General features: G+C 33.9%; 1 protein-coding gene across 1 annotated transcript in view; it reads right to left on the reverse strand.

Annotated features, from left to right (window-relative positions):
• LOC137034485 (scavenger receptor cysteine-rich domain-containing group B protein) overlaps positions 1-11,581 on the reverse strand; it is a 34,015-nt gene extending 22,434 nt beyond the window's left edge. Inside the window, exons 1-6 of the mRNA XM_067407440.1 lie at positions 11,464-11,581; positions 9,936-9,968; positions 6,939-6,977; positions 5,048-5,350; positions 3,939-4,004; positions 73-387 (exon numbers count right to left, since the gene is read on the reverse strand). Coding sequence (XP_067263541.1) covers positions 73-387; positions 3,939-4,004; positions 5,048-5,350; positions 6,939-6,977; positions 9,936-9,968; positions 11,464-11,581 — 874 coding nt within the window. The remainder of the gene's footprint in view (positions 1-72; positions 388-3,938; positions 4,005-5,047; positions 5,351-6,938; positions 6,978-9,935; positions 9,969-11,463) is intronic.
• Positions 11,582-13,168: the final 1,587 nt, after the last annotated feature.

A 13,168-nucleotide genomic window follows, 5' to 3' on the forward strand; every position in this document is an offset into this window, starting at 1 on the left:
ACTCTGCTTAGTGCGTCAGAATATGGGTTTGTGAAGTGATCAGACTGTATCTTGATAACATGCTAAACGCACCTGAGCAGATGACACCTGCGTCCTCATGATGCCCACAGTTATTCACTCCCCATCCGAGGCTGTAACAGGTGGCCAGAGTGCTCTCATGCCCATTACAGTTCACGTTATCCAGCAGAATCCGTCCTGTGCCGTAGCCGAAGTAAGCATTCGTAGGTGCGGCGACAGCTTGTCCGCAGCCGATTTGCTGACACACGACTGCCGCGTCTGCCATGCTCCAATCATCATCGCACACCGTTCCCCAGCTGCCCTGGTAGTAGATCTCCACCCGGCCCTGGCATCGGTCTGAAGTCCCCGCCAAACGTATGGCACCATCTCCTGCAGCAGAGGAAGGTCAGTCATGGTTTAATGACTATAAATGACAGCCAGATGTTCGTTTAAACTCTCTGATGCGTGACGTGCACTACAGTGCATTTTAACTCGAACATTTTAAATGACTGTCAACAGTGGAAGTGCACCAAATACCCCTGGAGTACTATTACTTTATATTACAGGATAGATGTGTAACTCTCAATATAGACCATTTTGGAAAACAATTTTTTCTTTTGGAAGAAACATTAAGATTAATAAAGCATGTTTAAAGTTTTTAAAAATGGATTTAGTTTATTGAACCTTTTGACAATATATATATATATATATATATATATATATATATATATATATATATATATATATATATATATATATATATATATATATATATATATATATAAGGTTTGCCTATTGATTTTTTTTTTTATTATTATTATTCTTTTTTTTGTTTTGAGTATCATATTTGATTGGATCACATCTTGAAAATGGGTTGTTAAAAAGGAAAAAAGGATTCTGAAATCAGATTAGATCACAAAATTCAATCTTGGTTTTGATCTGGATAAAATAATCTGTTTGTGTTGTTCAAAACTTTTTAGTAAGATTGGGATACCTTTAATCCCAAAAATCTGGATTATACTGATCCCATCAGAAGAGTGGATTTCAGGAACAAAAATTTAATTTTTATCTAATGTAACTTTAAAACTGGTCAAAAATACAACATTTTTATCATGTAATATACATACACATTTTTTTTTTTTTTTTTTTTTTTGCTCTTGATTAGTTAACTTTTAAAGTAATATATTAGAAATAGACATTAGGCTACATATTTAGCCTTTGGGTAACCTAACCTAAAGTTAAAAAAAAGCGATTTTGGTGCCATAAAATAATCCCCAAACAGCCGTAAATATGAAAATATAATATTATATTTGATTCCAAGTGTTTGTATCATTATTTGTAAACTACATTGCACAATCATAAGAGATGAACCAGTCAAAATTTCTTTGCAGGCGAACGCAAAGTTTCTTGGGTAAAAGCTACGTGGAATTTTTCTGAGAGAATGCAGAAGCATTGAAATGTGTTTTTTTCCCATCTCATATTCTTTCTATCACCATGTCCCTTTAGGGGCTCCGTAGAGCAGTAGTAATCCAGATTTGGTAATCTGAAAAAGTGTGTATCTGGATCAGGGAGATCTAATCCAATTTTGCTTTGAAAAACCAGCACAAAAGTAAGATGGATTACCTGATCCTGGATAGCAAAACATGGGATTTCCAAATCCAGATCATTCTGATCCATATTAAACTTTTTGAACAGCTGGCCCAGGCTTTTATGGTGCATATAATATGATATAGAGAGAATATGGAGGAAACATCTTATTTCAGAGGCCCAAACTGAGAAAAAAATAAATAAATAAATAAAATAAAATAAAATAATATATATATATATATATATATATATATTGTATGTATAATTTTTAGCTGTTTCCTCCATATTCTCACTATATCATATGCACCATAAAAGCCTGGGCCAGCTGTTCAAAAAGTTTAATCTGGATCAGAATGATCTGGATTTGGAAATCCTATGTTTTGCTATCCAGGATCAGGTAATCCATCTTACTTGTGCTGGTTTTTCAAAGCACAACTGGATTGGATCACCCTGATCTTAAAAGTGGAGATTGACTTAGTTTATCAGTTTGAAGTGCCTTAACAGGTAGAGCTAGACAGCAGTCCTGTCGTGTGAGGAAGATCCATTTAGATCCGTTCTTATGGATAGAACCGTTTAGATCCACTCTGATGGACAACAACAACAACAAAAAAACTCCCTGAAACTTCCTAGCTCTTCCATCCAGATAGCAAATTTCTCTGTTTTTACTGTTATTTCTGTTCCTTATGTTCTATTTTTATTTCTTTATATAAAGCACTTTGAATTACCACTGTGTATGAAATGTGCTATACAAATGAAATTGCCTTGCCTGTAGTTTGTCCAACAGAAACGCTATATTTCAGTCACCTTTGCTCTCTAAATGACTATAGTTTGCGCCATAGAGGGTGGGGACCCGATTATTGGTAATTTTAGTCTGCCGGTCTCAACTCAGCATTGAATATGATCACTATGATGCAAACGCAGGGCTACAGTTTCAAGCAAACACATGCTGATATATCTCGTATTGTTTTATTAAGCAATGCTGCCTCATGGACACAAAAGCCGTTCTCATATTGCCAGAGAAATAAACACTCAACCGATGATTCCATAATATGAAAATGCCATTAAATTCCCCAAACACATTCCCATAAGGCTTTGTTTCTTTCTTTAGCCATCATAACCTATGAACTAGATACGGGTGCCGCCTCTAAAGACTGAAACAGGACATGAAAAACAAAGACAGGATAAACATGATCCTCTCAGAAACTGTTCTTCTGTGGTCTTTACTTCATCACTGTGCTTTTAATTTAGGATAAATCAGATAATCAAAGTTATTATAGTTAACTAAAACAAAGACCAGAACCATAAAAAAACAATTTACTTTAAATAAGTTCCTACTCGTTTTCATTTACTTCAGCTTAATAAACTAAAATAGCTACCTAAATAAAATTAATAAAAAATATATGGACATAAAAAAAAAAACCAAAAAACATGACAAAAACACACAACAAAATGACTAAAACTTTAGCTAAAATGAAAAAGGAAAATATATTTAACAACATAAAGTAAAAAATTATTATTAGGCCCTAAAATTGGACATTTTGGGTCATTCACTATATATGCAGATGTATGATACATATAAATAAAATATAAAAAAATTTAATTTAACTATTAAAACATCGTAAACAAAATCTTAAAAATGTTTTAAAAATGTAAAGATGGATTTTGTATTAGTTTTAATCAACACATCACCATGAATTTGAATTTTAAATCATTTCACTAAATTTATAAAGTCATGAATTACTGTTTTTCCTTTGTTTTTATTCATAATCAAATGTCCTCAATATCACTTTCCGTTCTTTTAGTCTTTTGTAAAGTCTTGTTTAAGTTCCTGTGAATGACATCATCCTCCAAGGAAGTGACATCATTTTGGAGGCAAATAACAGTAAACAGTAAGGGTGCGTCTCAATCGGCTCCCCAGCTTCCTAGGTTGTGAATCAGTACATGCACACTAATTCGAGCACTGGCTAGGACAGTAAGGACCCTGGCTCACTATATATATATTTTTATATTTTTATGTTATTTAAAGGAAGCTGATTGAGACGCACCCCAAGTATCAGATGAATTCTGTGATGTTTTGAGTCTCTCTAAAACATTCCATCCTGTTTAATCAAATTACACAAATGAGTTTGACGATATCACGAACATCATAGCTTTCCTGTAGCTCAGTGGTTAGAGTGTGGCACCAGCAATGCCAAGGTCATGGGTTCAATCCCAGGGATTGCACATACTCAGATTCAAATGTATAGTATAATGCAATGCAATGTAAGTCACTTTGGATAAAAAGCATCTGTCAAAATTGTAAATGTATAAGCTGATATCCTCATGAAAGAGTTCAAATAAACTGTGTAACTTACTTAAACCCGAGATGAGAGGGGGCGGTGTGGTGGGCTCTAGGCCTCGAGATTCCACGACATTATTGCCTGTGAGAAACGAACAGTAAATTATCTCACATTTAGTTAATGCCGCTGAACCCATGCATTGTTAATTATCACCACTTATTATGCCAAACTGTAGAAATTCCCCAGTGTTTTAAAGGTAAATTAATGCAGGTGTTAAAATAATGCATTGAGACAGAACCACTTTCAATTTCTCTTTAAAGGATTAGTTCACTTCAGAATGAAAATTTCCTGATAATTTACTCACCCCCATGCCATCCAAGATGTTCATGTCTTTCTTTCTTCAGTCAAAAAGAAATGAAAGTTTTTGAGGAAAACATTCCAGGATTTTCCAGGACTTCACTGGGGATTGAAAAGGTCCAAATGTCAGTTTCAGTGCAGCTCCAAAGAGTTCTGCATGATCCCAGATGAGGAATACGAGTCTTATCTAGAGTAACCATCACTCATTTTCTAAAAAAAATTAAAATTATATACTTTTTAACCACAAATGCTCGTCTTGCACTGCTCTGTGATGCGCCACGCATGATGTAATCACATTGGAAAGGTCACATGTGACGTAGGTGGAAGTACCGATCCAGTGTTTACAAAGTGAATGAACAAAGACTAAGACAAATGCCCTTTACAAAAAAAGCTAAAACAATGATGTCGGACGACTTAGAAGTTTGAGGAGAAAATGAGATGGAGATTTTGCATCACAGAGCAGTGCAAGATGAGCATTTGTGGTTAAAAAGTATATAATTTTTATTTTTTTTTAGAAAATGTCCAATGGTTTCTCTAGATAAGACTCTTATTCCTCGTCTGGGATCATGTAGAGCTCTTTGAAGCTGCACTGAAACTGACATTTGGACCTTCAACCCGTTGAACCCCAGTGAAGTCCACTATATGGAGAAAAATCCAGGAATGTTTTCCTCAAAAACCTTCATTTGTTTTCGACTGAAGAAAGAAAGACATGAACATCTTGGATGACATGGAGGTGAGAAAATGATCAGGAAATTTTAATTCTGAAGTGAACTAATCCTTTAAGAATTTCTTGACGTTTTGATAAACATTTTGCTCACTCCACGTACCTCTACAGGTGATGGCCACATCTTCATAGTGGTAGCAGTTATGGACTCCCCATCCCTGATTCCCACACTGACTCAAGTCCATCTCTCCCCCTTTGCAGTCCACGTTATCCAGCAGGATTGGGCCAGAGCCCTGGCCGAACTTAGAGCTGCTCCCCACAGCCACGGCCACTCCGCAGTCCAGCTGCCGGCACACCACGTTAGAGTCCACCATGTCCCAGTCGTCGTCACACACTGTCCCCCACGTGCCGTTATGAAGCACCTCCACGCGGCCCTCGCACCGGTTTTTACCGTTCATCAGCCGCACTGGAGGAAGAAGTACAGGTAATTAGAAGAATGTTCAAGCGTACAATACCATTCAAAAGTCTGAAATGATTAAGATGCTTTTGAAAGAACTCTCTTCTGCTCACCAAGACTGCATTTGTTTGATCAAAAATACAATAAAAATGTGAAATATTTTTACAATTTAAAATAGCTGTCTTCTATGTGAATATATAGTAAAATGTAATTTATTCCTGTGATCAAAGCTGAATTTTCAGCATCGTTACTCCAGTCTCCAGTGTCACATGATCCTTCAGAAATCATTCTAATATGATGATCTGCTGCTCAAGAAACATCAATGATGAATAGAATGAAAATTCAACAGCATTTGTTTGGAATCTTTTGTAAATGTTGTTACTGCCACTTTCAATATATTAAATTTATTATTATTATTTTATTATATTTGTTATATATATATATATATATGTTTTTCTTCTTTTTTTAATTCCCAAACTTTCAAATAGTAGTTTATCATGGTTAACACAAAAATCTGAAGCAGCACAACTGTTTTCATCATTGATAATAATCATAAATGTTTCTAGAGCATCAAATCATCATATTAGAATGATTTCTGAAGGATCATGTGAAACTGAAGACTGGAGTAATGATGCCGAAAATTCAGATTTGATCACAGGAATAAATTACACTTTACTATATATTCACATAGAAAACAGCTATTTTACATTGTAATAATATTTCACATTTTTACTGTATTTTTGATCAAATAAATGCAGCCTTGGTGAGCAGAGGACACTTCTTTACAAATAATATACAAAAACTGAGTATACAATTAATAGAAAGACTTTCTTTTTACATGTATTTATTCTCTGTGAGCTGTGGCAGTACCATAGTACTGAATGAAGAACTTATACATGCACCATTGATATATACATGTATTATATGTCCATGGTATTATCATCATATCCCCCAAAAAGACATGGTACACTCATAAATATAAAGGTTTTTATTGGCATTAATGCTTCCATGAAGTGAATCTTTCCATTCCACAAAAGGTTCTTTAAAGTGCAAAAAGATTCTTTATATTTTCAAAATGTTCTTCTTTGCACTAAAATGGTTCTTCTGTGGCATCACCATGAAAAGCCCTTTTTAGAACCTTTATTTTTAAGAGTATACATGTCCAAAAATACGATCCAAAGGATCATGTCCGGAAAAAAATCTGGTGTTCAGTTGAAGGTCGTAGTGTAGTGCACATGAAATCTCCTCTGGCTTCTGAATAAGTTGAGAAACGGAGCAGCACAGCTCGAATATAATGACATAATGAACCCTGTAAGAATGTCCCTAATCCCCTTCAACTTAAGGCACAATAATAAGTCTAAATATGACATATGACTCCAAAAAGAAAGAGAGAGAGAGAGAGAGAGAGAGAGAGAGAGAGGACATGGCATAGCGGTGGAGAAGGGATTGTGTAAACTGAGCAAGAGGAAGTTTTTTCTTGTTCTTTGGAGGCAATTATGATCGGTTTTCTATCTCTCTTGCGACAGCAAACTTGTCTTTTCTTAAAAGGGTGTGTTTTTGTTCAAAGGGTGAGAAAGTGAATAGCTAAGACGCTCACCTTCAGACTGAGTTGTCACCGAGACATTTGTAGTATTGGCTGTGGGGAAAAAACAGGAGAGAAAGTCAGAGACAGAGAGAGAGAGAGAGAAAACAACGATTGTGGTGAAATTATTTGTTGAAAGGAGGTTCTTGGCCCTCCAGAGCTACAGCCCTCTATATCTACTACATCTATTTTCCTGTAATCTTAGACTCGGTGAAACAGGAAGACTGTGAATTCTGCTCAGGCTGTGATTCAGACAGACAGAAGTATGTGGTTCGGCATAATAATACACTCCTCATAATGCAAGATCAGATAGTCAGAAATGCGCTGTGAATCTGATCAGATTCAGCTGAGCAGCCAGTGGATGTTCAATCTCTTATATAGTAATAAAATAAATGATCAATAATTCCAAGTTTTCTTGCAAATTGTCTACTTCAGTCTAGACCTCTGAGACGCATCAATGAGCCACTTGAGATGGTTTATTTGTTTTGTTTTTTAGAAAAGTTAGCCTATGTATAGAATATATATATTGTATATGTCACTGTATAACTTTTTAATATTTATCAAACTATTTTTATATCACTAAACATAAACATATTGTTAAACATAAATTTATTGAAACATAAAATACATTTGAAACATTAATAAAATACAAAATAAATTTAAAAACAAAAATACAAAAAATATGAAAAAACTATATACACTACCAGTCAAAAGTTTGGAAACATTACTATTTTTAATGTTTTTGAATGAAGTCTCTTATGCTCATTAAGGCTGCATTTATTTCATAATAAATACAGAAAAAAACAGTAATATTGTGAAATATTATTAGAATTTAAAATAACGGTTTTCTATTTCAATATACTTTAAAATATAATTAATTATATGTGGTCAAAGCTGGATTTTCAGCATCATTACTCCAGTCTTCAGTGTCACATGATCCTTCAGAAATCATTCTAATATGATGATTTGCTGCTCAAGAAACATTTATTATCAATGTTGAAAACAGTTGTGCTGCTTAATATTTTTTTGGGAACCTGAAATACTTTTTTTCAGGATTCATTGATGAATAAAAGGTGAAGAAGAACAGCATTTATTCAAAATATAAATCTTTTGTAACAACATAAATCTTTACTATCACTTATCAATTTAATACATCCATGCTGAAAAAAAGTATTAATTTAATTCAAAAAAAAGAAAGAAAAAAAAATTACTGATCCCAAACTTTTGAACGGTAGTGTATATTGTTACAAAAGATTTCTATTTTAAATACATGCTGATATTTTTTTACATTTTATTCATCAAAGTATTCTGAAAAAGTATCACATGCAGGTTATAAAATAACATTAAGCAGCACAAATCATCATATTAGAATGATTTCTGAAGGATCATGTGACACTGAAGACTGGAGTAACGATGCTGAAAATTCAGATTTGATCACAAATAATAAATTATATTAAAACAATTATTTTAAATTGTAAAATTTTTTCACAATATTACTGTTTTTTCAGTATTTTCGATCAAATAACTGCAGGCTTGATGAACAGAAGAGACTTCTTACAAAAACATTAAAAACAGTAATGTTTCCAAACTGTTGACCAGTACTGTATGTGTGTGTGTGTAAACTGGACAAATATATATATATATATATATATATATATATATATATATATATATATATATATATATATATATATATATATATATATATATATATATATATATATATATATATATATATATATATATATATATATATATATATATATATATATATATATATATATATATATTTATATTTATATTTATATATATATATATATATATATATATATATATATATATATATATATATATATATATATATATATATATATATATATACAGTAAAAATATATATACAGTATATACACTTCCATTTAAAATATGTTGGTTAATAAAATACTGTTTTAATCATTTTAAATTTGCTTTTTATTTATAAAAATATACCTATATTTAACTCTATTTTACTTAAACATTAACATTAAGATGTTAAACATAAATCAAAATTAAATTAAAATCAAAATTAAAATCAAAAATTAAAAGCGAGGATTCACTAAATTGAAAAAAAAAAAGGGAAATTCAAGACTTTTACATTGTTACAGAAAATGTATTTTGCTGTCATATTAAATTGTAATAAAATTGGATAGTATTATGAAATACATGCAGCTCTGGTGGACATAAGAGAATTCTTCCAAAAACAAATACAAATCTTACAGACCTCAATATTACAGAGCTTCATATTTATATGAATAAGACATATATCTGACATATTAGAGTGCAGTATTTTCTAGATGACTAATCGAATGTCAGTACTGTTGGCTCCAGTGCTGCTGTCATTAAAGAATATTTATATATAGTTCCAATCAAAATATTTTTATAAATCAACATTTTATCACATGTTGCCTAGACTACTTTGTTGTGTTTGTTCAGACAGTTCCGGTGTTTTCAAAAGCCCTGACCTTCCGTTCCTCCATAGACAAACACACTGGTCACTTTCACTGAGGCGTTGTTTGTCCTGTGTTTGAGACAGCTAATGCTAGTGCCTATACAAACTATTGTATGAAGCTGTGAATCGATGGTGTAGGATTTCAGCACCTCACAAAGACAGCAGAAAATGAGGGATTTTTCCATCACAACATTTAGGTCAATTCACAGGCTTCTCCGCTTATTAATGCGCATGTCACTGAAACGTTAGTCGCTCTAAATATAACGCTTCAGGGGTTCTTTCACACATACTGTACATCTGAAGCTTTAGCATTCATATCAAGCGTGCAGTATGAGTGACAAACTAGATTTTTACTTTGCACGTTTTTGAATTGCTTGCCACCACAGTGTTAGAATGTTGCTACATTGTTGCAGTGTTTTTAGAATGTTGTTATGTGGTTGTCAGGGTGTAGGCTGACATCATTACATTAGGAGTGCTTATGAAAAGTCATGAGAAAAAATGAAGGTTTAGTTTATAATGATACTTACTGGAAACTGATCTTCGTTTGAGTTCAATATCTCCTGCACACAGGGAAAAAGATAAAAACAATTAAACATAATCCAGACATCATCATCATCAAGTTACGTATATATGAAATTCTCAGTCAGATTATATTTTATATTACACTTTAGATTATGGTCAGATTCTCACTATTAACTATGACTTTTGCCTCAATAAACTCCTTATTACTTCTTATTAATAGTTAGGTAGTTGTTAAGTTTAGGTATTAAGGGATGTAGAATATGATCATGCAGAATAAGGTATTAATATCTGCTTTAGAAGTACTAATAAACAGCCAATATCAAAGTAATATGCATGCTAATAAGCAACTAGTTAATGTTGAGAATTGCTGACAACAGTCTAAGTCTGTGGCACGTACTGTACGCACATTATCTCACGTCTTTGTTCGTGTTTGCGTCACTGACGATCATGTGTAAGATTCATGGGAAGGCATTGATCTGGGAGTTTAGTTGTGCAGCAGAGGAAACCTTCTATAATGATCTGACACATTTAAGCATCTTCTCAGATGTCCATGTCCTCATTAAGTCTTTAGAGGTTTGCCGTGAACAGGGGATTTTCGTCGTGAACGGACAATGAAAAATGATTCTGAGTGTTTAGTTCCAGCAGGATTCATTAAGCCTGGAGGCTGTTGTCTTTGATTTTGATTATTGTCCCTATATAAAGCAGATATTTAAAAACAGTGATTTAATACTCGATGGCATGCTGTAGTGGTTAAAACCAGGGTTAGTTAACATTTTTGTTACTAAAAATAAATGTTAACTGAAATAAAATAAAATATTTAAAAAAGTACTTATTTTATTATAGGTAGTTGACCTTTTTATTTATTTCATTTTTTTATTATTATTTTATATTTTTTTATTTTATTTTGTGGTGTACTGCTGGATGCAAAATATATTGCCCCCCTAATAAAGTTGACCTTGAACCTATTTATATAATTAGCAAATTATATATATATCTCATACACCGGTCTAAAGTTTGGAATAAATCAGATTTTTTAACGCTTCTTATGCTCACCAAATAATACAGTGAAATATTATTACAATGTAAAATAACTGTTTTCTGTCTGAATATCTAGTAAAGTGTAATTTATTCCTGTGATCAAAGCTGAATTTTCAGCATCATTACTCCAGTCTTCAGTGTCTCATATGATGATTTGCTGCTCATTTCGGATTATTATCAATGTTAAAAACAGCTTACTATTTTTTGGAGACCATTGATGACTGGGTAGTTCAATGAGCAGCATTTATTTGATATAAAAATAATATGTTATTAATTATAACTGTCTTTGCTTGATCAGTTTAATGAGTCTTTGCTGAATAAAATATATATATATTTTTTTTACCCCAAACTTTTCAATGGCAGTGTATCACAGTTTCCATGCAGTTTGATCAAATAATTGCAGCCTTGGTGAGCATAACAGAATAATGAAAAAATCTAATTATTCCTAACTTTTGACTATAGTGTATCAACTTGAATCTAAAATCTCTCACTCACCGGATGGAAGAATGGTGGTGAGGCTGATCAGAAACAATAATACCAGCAGGCCGGTGAGGATCCAGACAGCAGATCTCCAACATCTGCGCACACCGTCTGACGGACGCTGACCTTTCATGGCAGAACAGATCCACCAGAACACCTGCAGAACATACAAACACCTTCAGCGAGTCACTTTAATCTCTCACTATCCGGTTATGTGAGTGCAGTTTCTCTTTCTGTCGTTTACTGTCGCTTATTCTCACTGTAGTTGACACCAGTCGGTGAGGTTATTACAGTAACTAGGCTACTACTGAATCTGCTCGTCAGTGATTGGACGGCTTCTCCTCATAGTACGTTATGTAAAAAAGACATACACCACAACAACAACAAATGTTCAGCCTGCAGGCCACAGGCGCTTCTGGATAGACACATATTGATATGAGAGCAGACCGATCGTTCTGAGGCCATGCGCTCGCTGTTAATGCAGAGAGGTTTGTGCAGTTTGTTCCAGAGATTTTGGAAAAAACTGATCATGTGTTAATGAGTTATGAATTTTAATGTTGAAGTGATGCACTTTATGTATTTTTGCATATGAAAAACATGATGTTTTCACATTGATTTGCACGTGCCAGCTACAAGTTTTTGACCCATTTGCCTGGAGCGCTAGCCTGGGTGCCAGCCCGAACCCTGCCCACAACATTTTTTGGACGGGAAGTTCGGTCTGGACTCGATCCATTGTGGAGTAATTATGCTCGGCTCCCAGAAGGCCGAGCCAATCAAATTGCTAGGGCGGGCTTTAATCGATGATGGACAGGCTATCTGCTGTCACGTAACCACCCACGTCATCAAAGAGCGCTTGGGTTGATTTTTTTATTTTTTATTTTTTTTGCGCTTGGGTTGAATTGGTTTTCACCAACGATGACTGCAGCTGGAGAAGTAAGATGTTTAGATTCCGCTATCACGTCTGTAATAAAAGAAATCGACAGCGCATTCATTTTAAAAGACGAACAAAGAACCGCAATCAAGGCATTTGTCGATGGGAAAGATGTGTTTGCCGTCCTTCCAGCGGGATTCGGCAAAAGTTTAAGTACAAGTTCAACATACGTCACTTACTGCGTTGCTCTGATAGGTTGTAGGTCTATCCAATTGAGTGCAGAGGTTTTTTTTACTGGTTCGGTTAAGACACGCCCCATAATTCAAGTGCAATGGAGCAGTATCAGACTCACATTCTGCCTAGAATATGAGTATGACGAAGTCAGGCTACTGGAGCGCCATATACATGTACAAACCTAAATATAAACACACACACACGTGTCAATGTGTTCATCTTCGGGACACAAATGAAGATCTTTTTGATGAAATCTGAGAGATTTCTGTCCCTCTGTTGACAGTCTACGCAACCGACACTTTGACGTTTCAAAAAGGTTCATAAAGAGATCGTAAAACGAATCCAGATGTAACGAGCCATGTAGTTTAAATTTTCTGAATAGACTCAATCGCTTTATTTGATGAAGATTGAATTTAGGCTTTTATTCACATATAAACTTTCATCAACGCACACATTAGCTGTTTTAAATGGAAACTCAAGTATGTACACTTGACACACGAGAGCCGATGAGGTTTATTCTCGTGTTACGCAGCACATTTTAGCTTTAGCAAGAACCAATGAGGTTCGTTCTGGTGTTACGCAGCACAATTGAGCTTCAGTAAGAACCAATGAGGT

Source organism: Chanodichthys erythropterus, chromosome 13 (assembly GCF_024489055.1).
Source record: "Chanodichthys erythropterus isolate Z2021 chromosome 13, ASM2448905v1, whole genome shotgun sequence".
In the NCBI taxonomy this organism is placed as follows: domain Eukaryota; kingdom Metazoa; phylum Chordata; class Actinopteri; order Cypriniformes; family Xenocyprididae; genus Chanodichthys; species Chanodichthys erythropterus.